The 21,298-nt window shown below is 39.6% G+C and overlaps 1 protein-coding gene across 2 annotated transcripts in view; it reads left to right on the plus strand.

Annotated features, from left to right (window-relative positions):
* The window catches only part of LOC102699032 (kinesin-1 heavy chain), a 34,966-nt gene extending 25,090 nt beyond the window's left edge, over nt 1-9,876 (plus strand). Inside the window, exons 18-27 of one of the 2 annotated variants that reach the window (XM_069191236.1) lie at nt 263-318; nt 699-808; nt 1,190-1,291; nt 1,829-1,889; nt 1,998-2,069; nt 2,805-2,909; nt 3,159-3,375; nt 4,146-4,281; nt 5,056-5,126; nt 7,179-9,876. In XM_069191236.1, coding sequence (XP_069047337.1) covers nt 263-318; nt 699-808; nt 1,190-1,291; nt 1,829-1,889; nt 1,998-2,069; nt 2,805-2,909; nt 3,159-3,375; nt 4,146-4,281; nt 5,056-5,126; nt 7,179-7,198 — 950 coding nt within the window. In that variant the 3' untranslated portion in view covers nt 7,199-9,876. The remainder of the gene's footprint in view (nt 1-262; nt 319-698; nt 809-1,189; nt 1,292-1,828; nt 1,890-1,997; nt 2,070-2,804; nt 2,910-3,158; nt 3,376-4,145; nt 4,282-5,055; nt 5,127-7,178) is intronic. The other variant, XM_069191237.1, reaches the window with a different exon arrangement.
* Nucleotides 9,877-21,298: the final 11,422 nt, after the last annotated feature.

A 21,298-nucleotide genomic window follows, 5' to 3' on the forward strand; every position in this document is an offset into this window, starting at 1 on the left:
ATGTTGGTGCTAGGTGTATATCGAATGTACGAGTGTTTCTTCCCTGATGGAAATGCCAGGGGATAAATAATTTTTGGCACCCTTGGCATTATGAAATTAAAATTTCCAGTACCTGTTTGAATAGAATGTAAATGTGTTGAGAGACTTAATATAAACTTTATTTGATAATGAATAGCATACATTTGTAAAAACTTACTGTGCCTTCATTTAGCTCTATGGTGCCTCCTAGTGGTTAAATAACCCCGTTACGTTCGTCTTGCAGAAAAGGTCCACGCTATGGAGAAAGAGAATGAGATTCAGACTGCCAATGAAGTCAAGGTACAGCAAGCTGCCAGCTGCTCTTACTGAGCAGTGCGAGACCAGTTCTTTCTGAATTCCAAGTGTTGTACATTTTTCTACACTGTTGGAATATATTTGTGTTCTTGTCTGAGTTTTCCAAGTGTTTGAATGGAATACGAACATCACAGATTACACAAAGTGTTTAACTTTTTTTAATTTCATCTCTTAAAATGTAGCTCAAATACATATTGGCATTACAAAAATAGTCATAGTGCTTTATTTCCAAGCACCTTGGAGACCATTATAGCTCGTGGGTGGTGTACAAATATTTTTTGTCTAGTCTTAAGTGGTTTCGTGCCCTTCCTGTGCAGATGTTATTAATGAAACGGCAGAAGTAACTTTTGCCCTCCCGTGTGCAGGAGGCTGTGGAGCAGCAGATTCAGAGTCACCGCGAGGCTCATCAGAAACAGATCAGCAGCCTCCGTGACGAGCTGGACAAGAAGGAGAAGCTCATCACTGAGCTCCAGGAGTAAGCCACTCTCCCCTGTGTTCTGGACCATTTTCACTTTGATCAAGAGGGTTATTCAGCAGCAATTAAATCAATAAATGAATGTTAGGTTGTTTTTTTTTAGCTTTAGGGCAATGGGAATGGGAGGATGTATCGTGTCCGTGTATGCTGGAGCTCAGAACTTTAAATCTATACCAGTAATGACGGCTGCTACGTGCAGTGTGCTGAGGTAGTGTTGGGTAAGGTGCAGCCATGACGTTTCACCATTGCAGATCTCGAGCACCTTTGCAGTGCGAGTGGGGTGCTGCAGTACTAAATTCTACGGGTTTCCAGCCTGGTGCCATTTTTGAATTTGGGCATCTGCCTTTGTCTCCCCCCCCCCACACCCCCCCCCCCCCCCAGCCTGAACCAGAAGATCATGCTGGAGCAGGAGCGCCTACGGGTGGAGCACGAGAAGCTGAAGAGCATGGACCAGGAGAAGAGCCGCAAGCTGCACGAGCTCACGTACGTCGTCCTCCGCAGAGAGCGAGGCCATCACACGGCCCCCCGCCTCTCCGCTGACGAGCACTTCCCTTCCATTGGGGCTGTCGTCGTGGTGATTTGTTGGGCGGATTCTCAATCCTCAACTCAGTTTTGTATTGTCGAAGTATCGCTGAGTATGGTGTAAAGCGGCGATTTGTTTGTAGCTTTTCGAGGAGTTCTGTCAAAAATGTGACTTTTGAAACGTGAGCTCTGTCAATTTTTCATTCGTTCACGCAAAGCTGCGTTTCGTTTTTCAGAGTGGGAAGGTGTTGCATTTTGTCCCCACAGATGGCAGAGTGAGCTCTATAAAGCTCTTACTCGTTTGTGGGGTCGTTAACATTTCTCAAGCCATTTGAAAGCCTTTATGGAGCACTTGCATAAAATTAGTATTCTGGCTTATTGTAAGATTGTTAGTGCTTTGTTTGTCCTGACATAAAATTGCACTATTACACAGAGGCGGGTTAGGTCATGATTCTTTAACATGCAACATTTACTATTAGGAAATTCTTGTCATTTCAGGGTTATGCAGGACAGGAGAGAACAGGCCAGGCAAGATCTCAAGGGTCTGGAGGAGACAGTGGTGAGTGCTTCATTCTGCGGTGTTGGCGTTAGAGGTTACTTTAAATCCTCTTGCTTGTATTTCTCTGGTTGTGTGCTGCTTTAATTCCTGTTGTTTGTTTCGTCTTAGGCAAAAGAGCTTCAGACGCTGCACAATCTGAGGAAATTGTTTGTGCAGGATTTGGCTACCAGAGTGAAGAAGGTAACGTCATCCCAAGGCTGATGTTTCAACAAAATTGTCTTTGGATGGATTCAGTATCCTTGAGTAATGGAAGTCCTTGAGAATTTTTGTTTGGTGCCAGTAAACCGTATGATGTATCGGTCACATTTTCAGTCCAAAATATCCATGGAACAATGGAGCTGAAGTTTTACCGTTTGCTGGGCTGCAAAGGACTTCTTCCCATAGGCTGCAGAGTAACTATATAATGAATTAGGACAAGTTCAAAAAGACATACAGGTAGTGGAGGAATGTGAACCATTGAGTGCTTGTTTCCAACAATGAAGATCAATGCCTGGCTATTGATATTTAATCGATCAGATACCACTCGTTGCATCTATTGATTACCTTCTGTTGAGACTTGTATTCAAACATACATTCGCCATAGCCTCCAACTTATTTTTTTAATAAATCTTATGGTGTTCCCAGATTAATTCAGTAAATAAAGAAAAATCATTGCCTTTATTTGCAGTGAAGGTGTTTGATAGGCCACAACAGCATACTTTAAAACTGCTGTCTGTTTCTTTCCTGACAATGCTTAAAATGTGTTTTTAGTTTATGTTCATCTTAAGCTATATGTCATGTTCTAAAACGTTTGTAAGTCACAAAGAAAAAGTAAGACCCGTACAGACAAATTGTTTCAGGTTTACTGATGAAGATGACAGAAATGTTCTCTGCTCGTCCCTGCTTTGATTAACAGAATGGCCTTTGCTTTTGCAGAGTGCCGAGATGGACTCTGATGACACAGGTGGCAGCGCTGCTCAGAAACAGAAAATCTCCTTTCTCGAGAACAACCTCGAACAGCTCACAAAGGTCCACAAACAGGTGAGGAAACCACAAGAACTTTTGATTTATCGTTTGAGAGTTTGAATAACAAAGGGTTGCATAATTGAATTTAAGAATTACAAACACAAGTATAGTTAAAAGCAGATGCAACATGAAATCAAATACACTTCACATAGACTACACCTTTAGACTAGGTTGTTGTTGTTTTAGGCACTACGAGCTGCACGATTAGAAGACATCTGGGTGAAATTGGCTAAGGTGGCTGTTATTTCCCTGTTCCTTCTTTAGCTGGTACGTGACAATGCAGACCTTCGCTGCGAGCTTCCGAAACTGGAAAAACGCCTTCGGGCTACAGCTGAGAGAGTTAAGGCCTTGGAGTCTGCGCTGAAGGAAGCCAAAGAGAATGCCGCTCGCGACCGCAAGCGCTACCAGCAGGAAGTGGATCGCATCAAGGACGCTGTGCGCGCCAAGAACATGGCCAGGAGGGGGCACTCGGCGCAGATAGGTGAGGAGCCCATTGCAGCACGGGCTAAGCTCATTTATTGAGATTTACCCCCAGACATATTACCAATGTTTTGTGAGGTTGCTGCTAACCTCTCTAGTGCATTGTAATAAGAATTCCTTTAGTTTATAAAGTGCTTTTCTGGACACTCCACTCCAAAGAGCTTTCAGTGCGCAGTATCCACCTGGATGATGCAACGGCAGCCAAAGTATGCACAGTACCCTCATCACACGCTAGTGGGGAGGAGAACAGAGTAGTGAAGCCAATTCATAGATGGGGATTATTAGGAGGTCATGATTGGTAAAGGCCAGGGGGAATTGTGGCCAGGACACTATTAACGCCCCCACTTGAACGTGCAGCTGTCTAACCATAAAGTTCAGTATGGTGCCTTTTCTGAGAGATCCAGTAAAAAGAAATTGTGCAAAGTTCAGGTTAAATTAAAACATCAGCATAGCAAGAGGAATTAATGATTTTGTTACCCGAGGTCTTTTTGGCATTGTTTTTCAGGACATCTTTTACTGCGGCCCCTAAAAATGTCTAAAACATTCCCATGCTGTGCAACTCTGAAATTCACATTTGCAGTGTGTATAATACAGATCATTGTACTCCTTCCAGAGCAGATCTCAATTGCTTATTAAAGTAAACAATAGGGCTTTCAACCCAAGTACTGCTTGAGGAATGCAGTGGTCTAATCAGCCTGTCCAGCTGACCTGTGAAGCCTGAACTGCAGGAATGAGGCAGCCTGTGGGAATGATTACCTTTTATTGTTTCAGCCAAACCCATTCGCCCCGGCCAGCCTCCTGTGGCCTCTCCAACGCACCCCAATGTGAACCGCAGCGCTGGGAACTTCTACCAGAACAGCCAGACGGTATCCATCCGAGGAGGGGGAGGAATGAAGCAGGACAAGAAGTGGGTATACACCAGATCCCTCCCCTGAGCTCCGTTTCCCTTTGACTGGAAGCTGAGTGAAGAGCACTCAGCTGTGTTCAGCTATTCCTATAATAGGGACATTTTACACCAGTTTAAGATGGATCCTTCTCCGGCCCTTGTTAGGGCAAGAGTGGTATTTCCCTAACTAAACTGGAGTAAGTTTTAATTTCATTTTGCATATTCCTTTCCAGCTGGAGTGTGCAACTAAAACTCCTAATCGAAACACAATTCCTTTGGTTCTGAAGGAATTGCGGAGCAGACGTGGCTTTCTTTATTTTGAATAAAATTACACTCCAGCAGTTATTCTATTAGCTTTTCAGGTTTTCATTTTTAAGAGATTTGCTTTTGTACTTTAAACAGGATTTCCTTTAATGGAAAGTTTTGATTTTCAGTCATACGTCCGGTTAGCCATTCTAGCCTCTGTCGAAACGGGCGGCAGCGAACACATTCAGTTACCCATTCATGTCCCGTTGTCCTGCCAGAATTCTTGGCTTGAAGCTTCTTCAGCTCAAATGCCCATAAATATTCACAAACCTGAAGCTGTCAGTGTGAGGTTTTATGGATTTTGAAAACTATGCAACATTGAACACTGTCCGGTTTCTTGAACTTTTGCCTGTTGCTGCTATGCAATTATTTTCTGTTTCATTCTTTTGTTTCTCCTCTTCCCCAAGTACAGATTATTAAGCATTGACAGCAGGTGATAAACTTAGATCAGTGGTGTAGTTGTGAACTAAAGCCCTGAATTTCCCCTAGTGTCAGTGGAAGAATCCTTAGTGCCTCATCTGATGGAGACATTGGTCTCAGACACTTTGGTTTCAGCAAAGGTGGGTGGTATGTAACGACCTGCAGTAGTGGAAGGCCTAAATCATGCATGGGATGGTGCCCTGTAGAGAAGCTGTGGTGTTATAGATTTGTACTACATATTAAGAAAATGAATATCTGTGGTGCAGCTAACACTGAAATATGCAAGCAGCCCCAGGCTTTTAAATTGTTTGCAAGCTCTTGGATGCTTTCTTAAACCGTTCAAAATAATCCTTTGCAGCTGAGCTTTTTGTTGTTGAAGCATAACAGCTTGCCTTGTTGTAGAGGACTTAGTTGTATGCAAAAGTTCGGGCACCCCTGGCCAAATTACATGCTTTATTGATTTTCTAAGTGAAAAGAAGTTAACACAACCAATGCAGTGAATAAACTTAAACTTGACATTTTTCTGCACATTTTAATGTACAGCTCCTATTTATTTGCTGAATTTAACGGATTTAATGGCAAATGTGGCATGTGCAAAAGTTTGGGCACCCTTTCAAACACCACCTCCTGTTTCTTGTAGCTAGCTAAGTCTTTCCATTCTTGCTTTCTGACTTCTTTTCCCCCTCTTCCTTGCAGAACGCTTCTAGTTCAGAAATATTCTTAGGTCCTCTTGCACGCACTGCATGTTTGAGATCTACCCACAGGTCTGAATAATATTCAAGTCTGGGAAGGCCATTCCAAAACCTTAATCTTTCATTTGTAGTTGATTTTTGCGGTATGTTTTGGATCATTGTCTTGTTGTAATATCTAACCTCTTTCCAGCTTCAGTTTCTTCACTGCCTGTGGGACATTAGCTTCCAGGATTTGTTGATACTTCGTAGAATCCATTCTTCCCTCTACCCGCACAATATTTTCTGTGCCCCTGGCTGCCACACAGCCCTGAAGCATAATGGATCCACCCCCATGCTTGACAGTTGGCAGGGTGTTCTTTTCTTCAAGCGTTTCTCCATTTTTTCTCTAAACGGTTTTCTATTATTCTTCTGTTGTTCCCATTTCTCACTATCCTATCCACCGTGCTGTTGACTTTGCCTTGTTGGTTTTCAGGATGGTGTTTACATTTTGGGGTTGCGAATAACATTTTAGATGGTTAAGCCAAATAATACAGGACAAGCATGAAAGGAGACATGCAGGTACAGAGGTACGTTTTTAAAAAGCCAGTGCTTCGCAAGGCATTGATGAGGAGAGATCCAAAACATGGTGGTCTGGTCAAAAGTGTCAGGTTGCTACAGAATTCTTGCTTACGGCATTAGATGGCCTCCTGACAGCACTGTATTCCCTCATGCTGTTGTGTTAACAGTAGCTGTTTTTGAGATTATAATGTGATATTTATGCCATGGGTGCCCTACTCTCCAGACGTACGTCCCACTGAACATCTTTGGGATGAGCTGGGGGGATGTGTGACCTACCTATAGGGCACAGAGATCAGAGCAGAGCAAGAACAAGTTGAACAAAATGGTCAGGGCTGGTGGCAAGATTAAAGGTGCGCCGGTAGACTTGGTAACATGTCTAACGGAAGAACATATTATTAACCTTGCACCTTGAAATCTTAGATGGCCCCTTTCATCCACTCTTTAGAATATACTCTTCTATCCTCTGGGCGGAGGTACCAGATCTTCTGTATAAAGAGAGCATTTACGTCATTTATACCTAAAAGCATTTTGTTGTTGAACAATGAAAAGATTGTTTGGAAGTAGGGATCTTATTATGTTGCTGTTGTTTTTAGATACTTTACCAGCTAATTGTCTGTTTTTAATCTTATGGTGTGGCATTAAGTTCTGGTTGAGCAATTTTGTTTAATTTTTCGTATAATGGTATTATACTGTTGTATTATGTTATATTTATGAGCTGTTGATGTCTGAACACAGACTCCCTTGGGGCAATAAAGGTTCAATACAGTTTCCCTAGAAAATAAAAATAGTATTGGTAGTAATAGGAACCTGCACAAATTAGTTGTAATTAATATGTAAAACTAAGCCTACAATGTGTCATTAAAACATCTATTTTGGCGCTTCTGTAGAATTGGCTGTATCTGGTTAACATGAAACATAAATGGTACATATTTTTGTTTTCAGCTGCTGAATATTCAACATAATCGAAGAGGAAGATGCAGATATGATCCAGGAAACCTGTCATTCCATTGCAGTGAAAATGTCCCACGAGGATTCACAGGATTATTTTTCAATATATATATCAAATATATCTGGCTTGTACAGTTCTACCCTGATATTTTTCTCCTGTATGATTGTTTTCCTTACAAAACGAAACCACACGGAAATCCTGAGTGCAATCTAGGCATCTTGCAAAATAACTACAGGTGACTTTAATGTGTAGCTCTGTTTTCTTGCACAGTTTGTTGTCCTTCATGTCTTAAGATTAGTCTGCACTGTGCCAAGTTGAATGTATGTAACAGGTTTTCAAAAATGTAAAAGGAAAAAAAATCCTAGCAGAAACGTCCTAGACTAATTTGTGTACATTTCATTGTTTTAGGGGTTGTAAAAGTTTCTCTGAGTAGATATGATAAGCTTGTTAAAAGTTTTGAACTGAATGGATAGCGAAAACACTACTGTCCCATTGTACAGGTTGAATTAGCACTGTACATGTTGTTTTGAGTATCGGGATGTGGGGCTGAAAATTGGACAAATGCTGTAATATATGGATTATCTGAAAGGCGCACTCATGACATAAGCCTGTGGAAGCCAAGGCCTTGATAATTTTAGAGAAAGGAAACGACTCCAGCTGAACAGAAGGAAGCTGCTTAGGAATTAACAATATACCATATTGCCAGGATTTCAATAAATTAATGTACTGTATCATAAAAAATATTATTGCATTGTTACTGAATACTATACATATATACATAAATGCCTTTGTTAGGCGGAAATGGAACACTTGCTTGTCCTGTCCATGATATTGTCCATTTGTGTGCTTTTCTTTTTTCAATCTCAGCGTTGGTATCAATCAACATTCTGCTGAAGGGCCGTAGAAATGGCATTTTTTTTTTGCTTTTTAATACATAGTGATCATGAGTTAAAAGCACTCTTTATTTCTTCTCTGAACTGGTTTTTGAGTGAAGAGGCTGTAATCGATAACGGGGTGAAATGAGTAGGACACCATAACTGACTTGTGGACATTGCATGTAGAAGGTTAACTTCATGTGTAGTCATTTTTGGGGGGTTGCTAATTTTGGTTTGGCATATTTTTGCTGGTAATTTTATCAAATATACCATTTTCATAGGGCTTTAAGACCAATCATGACTGTGTTTTTTCTGTTTTGTTTTTTTAAACGTTATGTGCATGTTCAGTGCCAGACTGTTGTTGTTGGTCTTGAGTAACACGTTTGTTGAAGTGTGTGACTGGCAGATGGGGGCTTTTAACTGATATTGCAAACACTCCTTTGAAGACTGAGTCCGATCTCTTCAGCCTTTCAGTCCCGTTTCCTTGAGCATGGATTTGTTGCTTCGGCTGCTGATCAGCTAGTCAGTTGAGCTGAAGCTTTTAATTGAACAAATTGTTGCTTATCTTTTCTGTGCTGTCCTTTTATACAGTAAAATTTGTTATTTAAAGGTGTTATGATGAATAGTTAGGAAAGGTTTCTTTTGTTTTATTCTCACTTTTTATCATTTTTCTCCCAAAAGAAAAATAAAGCTATACAAGATTTCCATATCCTTATTTTAATTTTTTAAACTTGGGAAGACATCTCTACATCCTGGTAGCCTTGTACACCTGAATTCTCCCAGCTTAGTTGTAAGTGCAGTGTTGATAAGCCTTTGTAAACCAGGACATTGGCTTCATTAAAAATAGGGAATGAACTTTGCTTTAGAAAAGGAAATCTAAATTAAATATTGAATCTCAGCTTCTGATTTTCTTAGTAGTGACTATTGGGTTGAAATAACCTGCAATATGATGAGGATTTGACATTCAGTCTGTAGCACTTTAAAACTCTTATTCACATAAACCTGCACCTAGGAACTGCCTAAAACCAGGTCCTTTTAAAAAAAAAAAGACACTTTGGTTTTATAGAATAAAATCCAGTGTTAACTTACTGGATATTTATGCAGTGTTACATACAGTATAAAGCTGTCTTTCCATGGTTTGCCTTGAAGCTACATTTTGGACTTTTCCGAGAACTTACTCCCAGCTCTGGTAAAATACCTGGACAGGACAATGCTCTGTGTACCAGATTCTTTTCTGTTCACTGTAAGAACAGTAAATGCATTGTAATGTATCTTTCAAGTGCTTACTGTAGGCTTGTTTGCCCAGATTGTTCAAATCTAGAAATTGAACACAAGTAAAAGAAAAAAAAGCAACTAATATTTATTCATGGTGATCGACTAAATTATTTGCATTAATTTTAAAAAGAAAGCTGCTGACATTTATTACTGTGTAATAGTAACTAAATTTTTGATAGACCGTGAAGATTCCATCAATGGAGAATGGTACTGGATTTTTCCTAGACAGCAAGGGCACATCTGAAGGCTCTGAATGGATTTTGGTGATGCCACCATCTACTTCTGATTGACTGCATGCTGTACATGTATGTGTGAATAAATAAAAAAGTACTCCAAATTGTCTTCAAATTCAATGAAATCACAGATTTTTGAACGGGTTTGCCTGCCCTAGATAAGACTACATATGCAAAGAATAAAATTGTTTCTACTCACCAATGTAAAGTAAGTTAATACCTAGAAGTGTAATGTACCAAGCTGAAAATGTTTTCAATATTACAACCTTTGTATGATGCAATCTGAAATTAACTTCTCTTGACACTAATCCTGCGTTCTGCCGTGTTTCTTTAAAAGATTCTTGTGCCTTTTGTTCCTTTCAAAAACTTTCAGTTAGCAAAAAAATATTTGTTGTTTTTCCAATAGACATGGATGTCCTTTGTATTTCACTTTGATATTTTGTGTGCACAGGTTAGTCCTTTGGTTAAATTTCGTTTGCACAAGCATTTGTCTAGACCTGCTGCACCTTATAGGGACTGATGTTTTTGGGGATTATTTTTCCATTATGAAAACTAATGGTTGTGAGAATATTATGATATTTCAGTTTTTAATATTTAGCCTTAAAGAAGATATCTGGTATCCTTAGGATTTCCTGTTTGAACTTATGACATACCAAAATAAAATTGTTTACAAGGGTTCATACATGCATTTTGAAATTGGAGAGCTTTTGAGTTTCAATGTGAAAGCCTGGAAAAGCAATGCTATTTTGGGGCATTATCATTTTCAATGACATTTTTACACCCCCTGAAAGAAGTTTGTCATAGAATTAGTGTCTTGACTGATTTTATGTAGTTTCTTTAGTTTTTACCCTCTTTGCCAATCTTGTCTTGAACAAATTATAGAACTTGGAAGATGGTTTCATTTAATTATGCACATAGAAAATAAGTTCAATTCTACAAAGTCTTAAACAGTTTTATGTGACCATTCATTTATAGCATGGGAATGCATTTCACAACAGTTTAGGTCTATCTATCGGGTAAATATTCAGTTTAACATTGATCAAATGACTGAAAAAAGTAGTGTTAAATAGTACATTTTGAGCATAAAAGGCATTGTTTTCTGACATGAAACGTGCTAACGCAAAATTATTTTCAATACTATTTTTAGGTCTGTACATACAGTAGCAATCTGAAACATTTTAATGTATCCTTCAAAAATATTTTTTAAAGTACATTCTTCTCTAATAGCACTTAAAACAGGAATACTAGGGAAAATTAGTTTGTCAAAATCTAGTCCATAATAAATTTAACCTTATTGAAAATTAAATTTCTTCTACAGAAGACATTAGAATATACACCAGTCGTTGTTAAATTTGATTGGTTTTAATGAAGGTGAGTTTCTACACATTTTATTTCTGCAAATTTGTAAAGGTAAACTTAAGATATTGATCCCACAAACTTCCTCTTTAAAATCCAGAGCTCCGTGTACCCAAAATAAAGTTGAAATAGAAAAGCGAATACGTTTTGTAAAATTATAAGAAGACCAGATTATGACGGAGACTGAGGTCTTTCAAAATGTGAAAGGAAGGATCTTGTGTAATGAAGTGTACTGCCACTTTATAGCTTTCAGTTCAGCCTGTGACGATTGCTTCAGCATGAATGCATGAAAAATTGGGTGTAAAGACCAGTTTTCATTTTGGTACCAAAATGTCGCCTTGCATATTTCTAGATACAAAATCTTTTGTAAATCAAGTAATGTCAAAGTTTACAAAGACTGAAACTACTTTCCAAACCTGTTTGCAAGTGGGGGGCTTAAGTCTGAATTTAGTGTTACCAGAGACAGTGTGTCTCTAAGAGATAATTCTCAAATATTACTTTGAGGAAATATTTTAAGAAGACTGTTTCTAGCTTTTGATTTGCTCTTGGGATAAATGTCTTTCAAACAGAATCAGTTTGAATTGATTGCCACCTGTTCTCCAACACTATTACATCTATTCTTTCCATTTTTTCTTAAGCGTCATGACCTTCGAAGTCTGTTTTACTGAAATTGTAAACTTGATTTGGCCTTTGTGTTTCATAAAGCACCGTGTATTGTGATGTTTCTTGTCTGTTCTGTTTGCTTCACATGCATTTCTTCTTGGAAGTGCAAACAGGTTAGGAGCAGTTATTTATCAGATCTGTTTGGTTTCTGATTTATCTTAGTCTATGTAGGGAATGTTGAAATCTCCCATAAAAATTTATATAAACTTTTTTTGGTTTATATAAATCCATACGTTCTTAATTTCATAGAACAGTGTCAAATTGATGGTATTTTGACATGTTTGACCCATACAGATTGAGATCATTTACCTAGGTTAATACTGAGTCTGAATAGTCTTTCTGATCTCTAGATCAGGAAAGAAAGGTAGATCTCTTCTACCTTTCCCATTTTCTTTGGTGTCTCCTCCTTCCGTACTAGTTGATATGATTCTAGATTTCTTTGTGAATCCTTGAGCCAGGATGATGCCCTACCAATTCGAACATAATCTATCACATCTGTATGAATGAATGCTTTTGTAAGGTTTCCAGTGGTAAGAAAGCTTTTCCTTCACTCTATGTCCTTATCCCTGTGTTGTGTTGATAGATCAACATTTGAAGTTCTTCACCTTTGCCTGGTGCTGGTAGAATTCCTGAGAATCCTTTACTTCAGTTTTCTGCCAGTGTTTGAATTTGAAATCAGTATTTTATCTATGTTATCAGTCATGATCAGTAGGTGCCACGACTTGACTTCTCCATGGCTGGATCAGAGAACACGACCTAAATTAGGACCAAGTGCCTTTGGTAATGGAGCCACTTAAGAGTTCAGTTTAGTTTTTTTTTCTCTCGCATTCTGGTAAGCCGTATCTTTACTGTACAGCTGAAGTAAAAAGGTTTTTGTACCCTAGATAGGGGTGAAAAAGTGGAACAAATTGTGTAAACTGTGCTGCAGTTTGATTCTGGGAGTTGTAGAGCACAAAGGGTTACAGTGTATGCTGCTGTTCCCGATATTCCAAGAAAAGTGGCCAAAATCAAGGAGAGGTCAGATGGAAGAACCAAAACTTATTTAGAAAGCTTTAAATCTTGGAAAGCATATATGACCACAGGCAAATATTTTGAAAGGTAAGCTAACAGCCTGCTATTAGTGAGCTCTTTTAAGTAGTTGGCAGGAATATCTCTGGCAACAGTATCGGAGAAGAATTTTTTAAAAAGCATGACAAAGTTAATAATTAGAAACTACAAGGGGCTTGAGGACTTGAAGTGCTAGAAATAACTGGAGTAGGTCTTAATATCTGTTGTAAAGTAAAATCACTAGTTCACATTATAGGACAAAGCCAGAAGAACTTCAAGTACTTATATATGTGGACTTTCAGTCCCATGTAATTTTAGATTTGGCAGCAATGTAGCCTAGTGTTCTGGGCTCCTTACACCCTAATCCTGGACAATTACCAATGAGATGGAGACATTTTGCCAATCTAACCCATTTTGTCTAGATGCAGCTCTGCCCTGGTGAATTCTGGGCACTGTGATGTCCTCATTCTCCTATCGCCCTCACTCAGGAGTCATCCTCCTCTGGTGACGCTTACAGAAAAGATTTCGATTCTGATACACTTAATACCAGGGGCGCTGCGCTGTTTGTTAAATTAACCATCTGGGAACAGGCTTTTCCCTCTTTTACCTCCAATGGAATTTGTATTCCGGTGCAGGAGAAAGAGAAACAATGTGCTGCATCATGGAATGTGTAATACTGGCTCCCATGAGGAAATCTACAGGTGTCTGCTGTTAACTGCCTTTACTTGGACATATGTAGCCTGTCTCCCATAGGATCTCTGTGCCAGCAAAGTGGAAAGATAAGCACCCCTCCCAATATCTACTGTGTCATTTTCCTGAATTCGGGTCTGTGATGAAGCACCACTGTCAGTACAGAAGCTCATTGGGAGAAACCTGCGGCATAACCTGAAGTTTTGGATTTCATGTGGATTAAACAGATGCAGCTGGAAACCTATATCGTACATGAACCCATGTCTGCATTGCAAATGAAAACTGCATTATGGTGAAAGAGTGTCATGTTGCTTTTACAACCTATTAAGGAAGGAAGAATCATTCCTTGTCATGGAAAGAATACTTTAAAAAAGTGAGGACAGCATATTCCATGGTAAACACGTGGTAACACACCTGAAGAAGGCTCCACGGCCGAAATGTTGCGTTTTCTTTGTTCTCTTTTCAGCATGGAATAAACCTATTACATATTCCATGGTAGCAAAGGAACAAGTAATAGGTTTATTCCATGCTGACAAAAAGAACGAAAACATGTTTCGGCTGTGGAGCCTTCTTCAGGTGTGAGGGTATTTCATGGTATTTAATTAGCAAATTAAAAAAAAACACCCGCTGCAATACAATCTCATGACTGAATGCTTAGGGACCAGATATTGGAGTTAAAATGCAGGCAAATAACTCGTACAGCTCTGTGTGGGTAATTTTTCACCTACTGGTTTTACAAGATCCTGTGATTCAGGGAAGAAATGACTGCCAGCAGCCAGAAACATGAGACAGCCTGAGACATCAAAGAGCAGCTGACCCACCCTTGTGAGTGTTCACAGATGAGCCAAAGCAGAAGCTGCTCTTTTGCACCTCCAAAGGAGGACATTGATGTTCTCCTGCACGGCAGACGTGATTAAAGATGAAAGGAATGGAGATTATTGGAGTGAGCAATGCATTAGGACCAAACCTATTTGCTGGTATGTTCTGTATGAGATTAAAGTACTCATACAACAAACCTTTGACCCCCATCCCACATACTATATATACTGAGACACCCACAACTCCTTTTACTCTTAAATCTTCAAACGTTTTCTCATCAGACAATGGAACAGAGTTTCAGGAACTTTTGAAAATGGAGATGGGGATTCTTATTGCCCAATTTGGTGCTAACAACATTTTGGTGTTGGGGTTTACAATGTCTTGTGATTCTGGTTAATAATATTGTTCTGAGGATTGTGCTTAACATCCACCCTGAGTGAAGAAGAAGAAGAATATGGTCAACGCACATAGAATGATACAGGAGCAAAGCAGAGGAAAGAGGCAGAGTTGTAGAAGGTGGTCTTGTCGTCAATATTGTTTGATTAGAAGTATACTGAGGCTGGTTACACCTGCTTATTGTGGGGTGAAGGGTCTTATATTTGTTCAACCCAAGCTCTTCATTTGACTGAGACCAGTTGCTGTGTTTATATGGACCTCTTTGCATTTCGTTGGAGGCTTCAGAATGTTCTGTCCCATAACTTTGGATACAGCCCCTTTGTTCCAGATACTGGATTACAATTCTGTTGAATATATCTGGTTAAGCAACCTGATAGATATATTAGTTATCAGGGTTTCTAACACAAAGGAAACAAGGAAGGGAAAAGATACTTAAGCCCCTATGGCCTGCAGCCTGACATACTTAATTCAGACAATATGATGCAGGTGACAGTGGCAAGGTAGCGTGCTGAGAAAAGCTGCTGCTTCACAGCTCAGGAGTCCTGGATCTGATTTCCGGTATGATGTCTGCATGTGCTCCCTGCTTTTGAGTGCTCCAGTTTCCTTCCATCTGTCAAGGGCCGGCTGGATAAGTTTGATTGGCCTGTGATGGGCCGGGGGCTATGCAGGGGGTGAGCCTTGGTATGTTGTCAGCTCTGCTTGGCACCCTGTGCTTCCAGGATAGGCTCTGGCCTGATTCAGTCTTCATCATGAAAAGCTTTAAAGCAATTTGTAAAAAAAAATAAAGAAATAGTTATGACTAGCAGATAAAAACACATAGACATGATCTAATGTTTTCTTCTGCTCTGATACCTTTTTTTTTTCCTCAATAATGGTGAGGTGCCTAAATACTATCCTAAAAATATACTATTGTATATAAAGGTGGTATTAACATGAGAAGATGATCAGCCTTATTTACCCCAAGCTGGAATCAATCAGCATAATCGTTTGATGAAGGAATGTTTTGCAGAAGGAAATAATACCAACACCTTCTTTTTCGTGGGTGTGGAAAAAAACGAGGGATGAGGGTGTAAGCAAGACCACAAAGGTAAGAGCTTTTTTTCAGAAAGTGCTAATGTCCTCTTAGGCAGCACTTCATTGAAAGCTTTTTAGCTTGAAATATCAGAAAAATGTTTATAGCCAAAGAACAAAGCAAGAATTGAAGAGCACAACAATGATGATGCATGGGCATGGACCACTAATTATCTAGGGCAGCAGAGGAGGTTTCTGAATACTGTTAAACTGGAGGTATTTGGGAGTTAATTGTAAAACACCGCACTCTGGTACTTTCTTTGACTAAAAATGGCCATTTGCATTTGCAAACCCACCACAGATCTGAAGCATAATGGCTAATCGATGCACACATTTTGGGAGATGAACGGGATTCGAGTGAAAGACCTGTCCAGTCAACGCTTCAAGCTTTACCCTGACCAAGATGAGGGGTGAAAGGGTGGCAGATATATAAGCCCGAGACACCCAGAGGACACAAATCAGTTCATGAAAAAACACAATGAGCTAAGAGACAAACAAAATCGAAAAAACATTTTTTAGAAATGAAATTGTAAAAAATGTCAGATGGGGGGTTTATGAATTTCTACAATTAAAAGGAAGAAACCAAAAGGACTGATTAGTTAAGTTTAAAGACCTTGGCTATTAAAATCAAAGGAGGTTTGTCTGATTTCAATACATTAGGGTTTTTTAATATGTTTGATTTTATTGAAGGTTTTGCATTGACATGTTAGACGTCTGGGTTGAATTGTTCAAGAATCATGTTTTCCTTATTTCCACAAAGGTGTGTAAGAAACAGATGAGCCTACCTACACCAGGTCGTTCATCAAACCTGAACAGTTTCAGTACTTTGATTATATTTATAATAATATAAAAAAAGACAAGAGTAGAATTTTAAAAAATAAAAACACAAAAAGCTGCTACTGCAAACATGCAATATTTTAGAATCCAGAAGGTGGAGCTCTTTCTCTCGTCTGATTGTGCCGTCTTCAAGGAAAAAAAAACGCTGTTGTGTAGCATCAATAATTAATAATAATTGCTTACACTTATATAGCGCTTTTCTGGACACTCCACTCAAAGCGCTTTACAGGTAATGGGGACTCCCCTCCACCACCACCAGTGTGCAGCCCCACATGGATGATGCGACAGCAGCCCTAGTGTGCCAGAACACTCACAGCACACACCAGCTATCAGTGGGGAGGAGAGCAGAGTAATGAAGCCAATTCATAGATTCATTTCTGATCAAGCCTCAGCACAATCAGATCAATGTATTACGAAGGCAGAGATTCAAATTGATGCGTTCGGTGGATTTCGCCCATGACATGCTGTCGGCCACACCCTTTATGACGAAACATCTGAAAACGTGGTTTGGAGCGGGAAATGACGGGATCGCCTTTGAATAGTTCATTGAGGGAGTTTCAAGGTGTGATTTTTGTATGCCAGCTGCTTCACTTGTACGACGTAAGTCAATGATGTGAGGTTTGTACCTTCAAAAATGATGCCACAATCTGAACAATTTAACAGTGTGAATAGTACATTTCATAACGCTTTTAACAAGGACCACTGGAAACAATACTTTTTACACACTGTTATGATATCCAAACACTTTAGCTTACTGAAAGAAATCTAAACGCCAAATTCAGTACACCTAAAATAGCTATGTGGGCCATACTTTTTGATCATGTTTTCCTCTGACCAGTGTTGGTTTCAACCTGTCTGCTCATCAATAGAATCTCCAGCAAAATTGAAAACCGAGTTTAAAAAAGTGACAGAAAAAAAGTGAAAGGAGACAATTCAGTCCATCCTGTGCTTGGTGGTTTGAAGTAGCAAATGGATCCAAGGTTTTCATCCAGTTTTTTCTTAAACAATGTTTTTTGGCGCTGTACTATAATATCCAAGTAAATTAAGTAGAATTACAAACTAGAGTATAAAAGTGAGCTTCAACATGGGACTTAAAAGTGCAAGACCTCATACAGGCCAGGAGATCCTTCCAAAGTCCATCAACCAGTGTGTGGAAGTTCACTTTAGGAACCCAAGGGAGGCCAGAGTCCACAGAAAGCAAACATGGAATATAACAGAGAGTTAAAAGTCCAGTGATGTTTTCAGGAGCCAACCTGCCCTTAACGCTGCACGGCAGTTCTTTGAATTTTATTCTGAAATCCGCAGGGAGCCTGTGGGAGGAAGTGGAAACAGATGACACATGACCGTGGATTTTCGTTTGGATTGGGATCCGAGCAGTGGAGTTGTGAACGTGCTGCAACTTGCTCAGAACATGATTTGATACACCAGCAAGTACTGCATTCCAACAATCAAGCCTTGAAAAGTCAAAAGCACGCATTAGCATTCTCTGTTAGCATTGAATTGGGAGAGACGTGCATTGATGTGTTCAAAGGAACTAGTAAAGGTTTTATTCCGTGCCAAAAAGAGACGAAAAGAGACACAATGTTTCGGCTGTGGAGTCATCTTCAGTTGTGATATGTTCAGTATTCCAAAGACAAATACACATATTCAGCATTGTACTTAAAATGTAAAGCTCAAGTCAAAAATGACACTACGTTTCCTGGCCTCCGTACCATACTTCGACAGATTCCAAGACCATCAATAGTTTAACGAAGCCTGACACATTTGTGGAGTTGATAAGGAAAGTCAATCATCATAAATCCAGTCTTGTAAGAGCCCAGACATGAAAGATTTTGTCGCATGTGTTTTTAACAGTATCTAAGCAACAAATATCATACAGTGCTTGAATAACATTTTATTGTAACATCTGGGGGTCATCAGCTGAGAATGACAGATGATTCCATACCTATGAAGAATCTGACCCAATGGTAACTTATTGGATGATTGTACCCACTATACCCATGCACCATTTAAACTCAACAGCATGTTTTTTAAAAAGTAAATTAAATTTGCTTGTGCTGATGATCTTGAGAAATGCAATGCTTAGCTTTACCCAAAGTCACTTTTAAGTTAAACCACACATAGTTTGTGATTACTATCTAATGTACTATGGTCTATATATATTTGGCTAGATTAATCAAGTACGTATTACTTTATACAGTAAAGGGAAGTCAAAATTGAAAATATGTATTTGCTGACCTTTCAGAAGCGTACAATGTGGCAGGACCCAGATCCCTAGTATAAAATTATTAATTTCCATACATTATTATAAAATGACAGGGAAATATTTTTTGTACGAATGTGCTTTTTGTGCTTAAAAGGTGCGTGACCAGCCGAGATTACAGGGACACATAGTGTAATAAAGACCGTTTACTGTAGTGGACCAAGAACAGGTGGCATGCTATATACTATTTCTTGCATTAGGGATTTCTTTTCGCATACCCCAACTTGCTCTCCATGAGACACACAGACAGGGGGAGAAGCTTGGGGTCAGAGGGCAGGGTCAGCCATTTATATACAGCACCCCTGGAGCAGTTGGGGTTCAGGGCCTTGCTTATGAGCCCAACAGAGTAGGATTCCTCTGCCGGCCGTGGGAACTAAGGTCCGGAACACGAACACACAAAAAAAGAAGCAACGCTCATCAGCAGTTCACGAGTATCGCTAATAAGCTGCTTCTTTACTACGCATTGACCTAAAGCCAGGCTTACCAAACAGCTCACGTGCAGATGCGTGAGATTTTCACTGAACTGCGACAGCCTGCTGTAGAACATTTGCCAATAATACTAAGGTAGCTATTGGCTGACAGTTATTGAAAGGCTGGTGTCTAAATCTCGCTAAATAAGTGCCTCCTGTTCTCAGTGTGGAATGTGTTTTCCCCTGGTTTTCAATTGCATGTTCTGGTTCATGTTTTGATCCTGAATAAACCCATTGGGTTAACTTTGTCAAGGCCTTGTATCACAACAACTGCACACTAATGACGTTTAAGCTTAGTCGCACATTTACTTGCTACTGTTTCATTATAAATTAATGAAACAATCTTTACAAGGTGGGATAAAAAAATGATTTCATCTGAAATCATGAGAGTTCATTTGGACAGTTATTGGTTTTTAAAGGCACTAATAAAAATAAGAGGTGTCAACAGGTCATTTGCATACCATTCTGCTCCAATTGACTTAGACTAGATTTCTTTTCATTTGACTCCAATTAAAAATGCTTTCAATAATTACATTGGGAAAAAGTACACCTGAATGCATATTGAGTTTCCTTTAAAAATATAATTTAAAAGCAATAACAATTTTGTTTTCTTGTCCACAAAAGGCATCTTAATGACAATTTGTGATTTACATCTCTTTAATTGCACAATTAGTGGAACACATTTTAAAATCTTGGCATAATACAATTGACCTCCAAAATTAACTAAATGTATTCTCCAAAGTCAGATGTTTAAGAGTTATATAGTAAGGTTCTCCTAGTATTTTTTTAAAAAGCTAAATTGGTCATTACAGCTTTTGGAGGGGTTCTGTTCTATACTGCTTTCTGTGTCATACAGACCACTGGGACAGTTTGCTGTCTGCATAATCCATTGAAAAAAACTAAAAAATGTGCCAGAGACCACATAATCGAGGCAATAATATGGATCTATTATCCAGTCTCGGCAGCACCAGCCATCTGTCTCCTCTAAGCACGGCTGGCAGGGAATCCAAAGACTTCTGAAAGAAGGTCTCTTGAATTTGTTTGGATTTATTAACATTTTCCCTTGACAGAACTGCAACTATTTGCGTCGATGGTTCAGGTCGAGAAGCCTCAACTATTCCCGAGCAGAATTTTGGAGAATGTGGCGGAAGGCGACGCGCTCTTTCACTGCATCTCAAAAGAAATGTCACCCGAAAATGCGTGTGGACTCGGAAGATGGCAGTCTCTCTCACTGTACGGTATTTCCGTATAATGCATCGTTTCAAACAGTACGATAAACGAGTGCCCCTTATTTTTAATATTATTTAAACAATACCCTTTTAAAGTAATCAAAGCAAGCTCATCGTCTCCTACCCATGCAGTACATTCATAAAGAAGAGCAGAAATCAGAGACACCTGCAGTTCCGTAGGGGTTTTGAATGAGTGTAGGAAGACATGTTGTCTAGGAGGTAAACTGAGCCTTGTGGGCACGCTCTGCAGTGGACTGGTATCCTCCCATTGACAGGTCAGGGCTGTCCAGTCCGGGTCATGAGAACGTGCAGTTTTTAATTTCGGCTCAGCTCTTCATTACCAGCGCTTCCCAGCTCATCGGGCCCTTAAAGACACCTACATGAACAGCAGACACTAAAGCCCTCAAGACAGGGACTGGACAGCCCCGATCCGTGAAGGTACTGAAAATGCTTTCGTTGGTGCTAACAGTCCAATTTAACTGTAGACGTGCCTGACTGCGTTGTACGTTGAAAACGGTGTAGCTTATCATTAAAAAAAGTCTTGTTGCGTAAGTTGCATTAAAACCTTCAGAAGGCTGGGGAAAACAAAACTTTTCCAGTTTCATAACTTATTTTCCCGTTTTAAAAAAAAACAAATACCTATTTTGCCGTGGGAAGGCAAATATGCCACTGGCATATGTATCGGCTCACCACATATTTTGACATACGTTCACCAAGGAGAGGTCAGCAAATAAAAAAAAAAACCCAACTACATCGAGCCGTCCAGCGTTTAATGTAATTCAGACAAACCACAAGATGGTGCCAGTCCCCAGGACAGCCTGCCCCGTGCACCAGCCATTAAGGTAACTCAAGCTGCAGGGCGAAGCGATACCGTCCGGCGGCGGAGCTG

Source organism: Lepisosteus oculatus, chromosome 6 (assembly GCF_040954835.1).
Source record: "Lepisosteus oculatus isolate fLepOcu1 chromosome 6, fLepOcu1.hap2, whole genome shotgun sequence".
In the NCBI taxonomy this organism is placed as follows: Eukaryota; Metazoa; Chordata; class Actinopteri; order Semionotiformes; family Lepisosteidae; genus Lepisosteus; species Lepisosteus oculatus.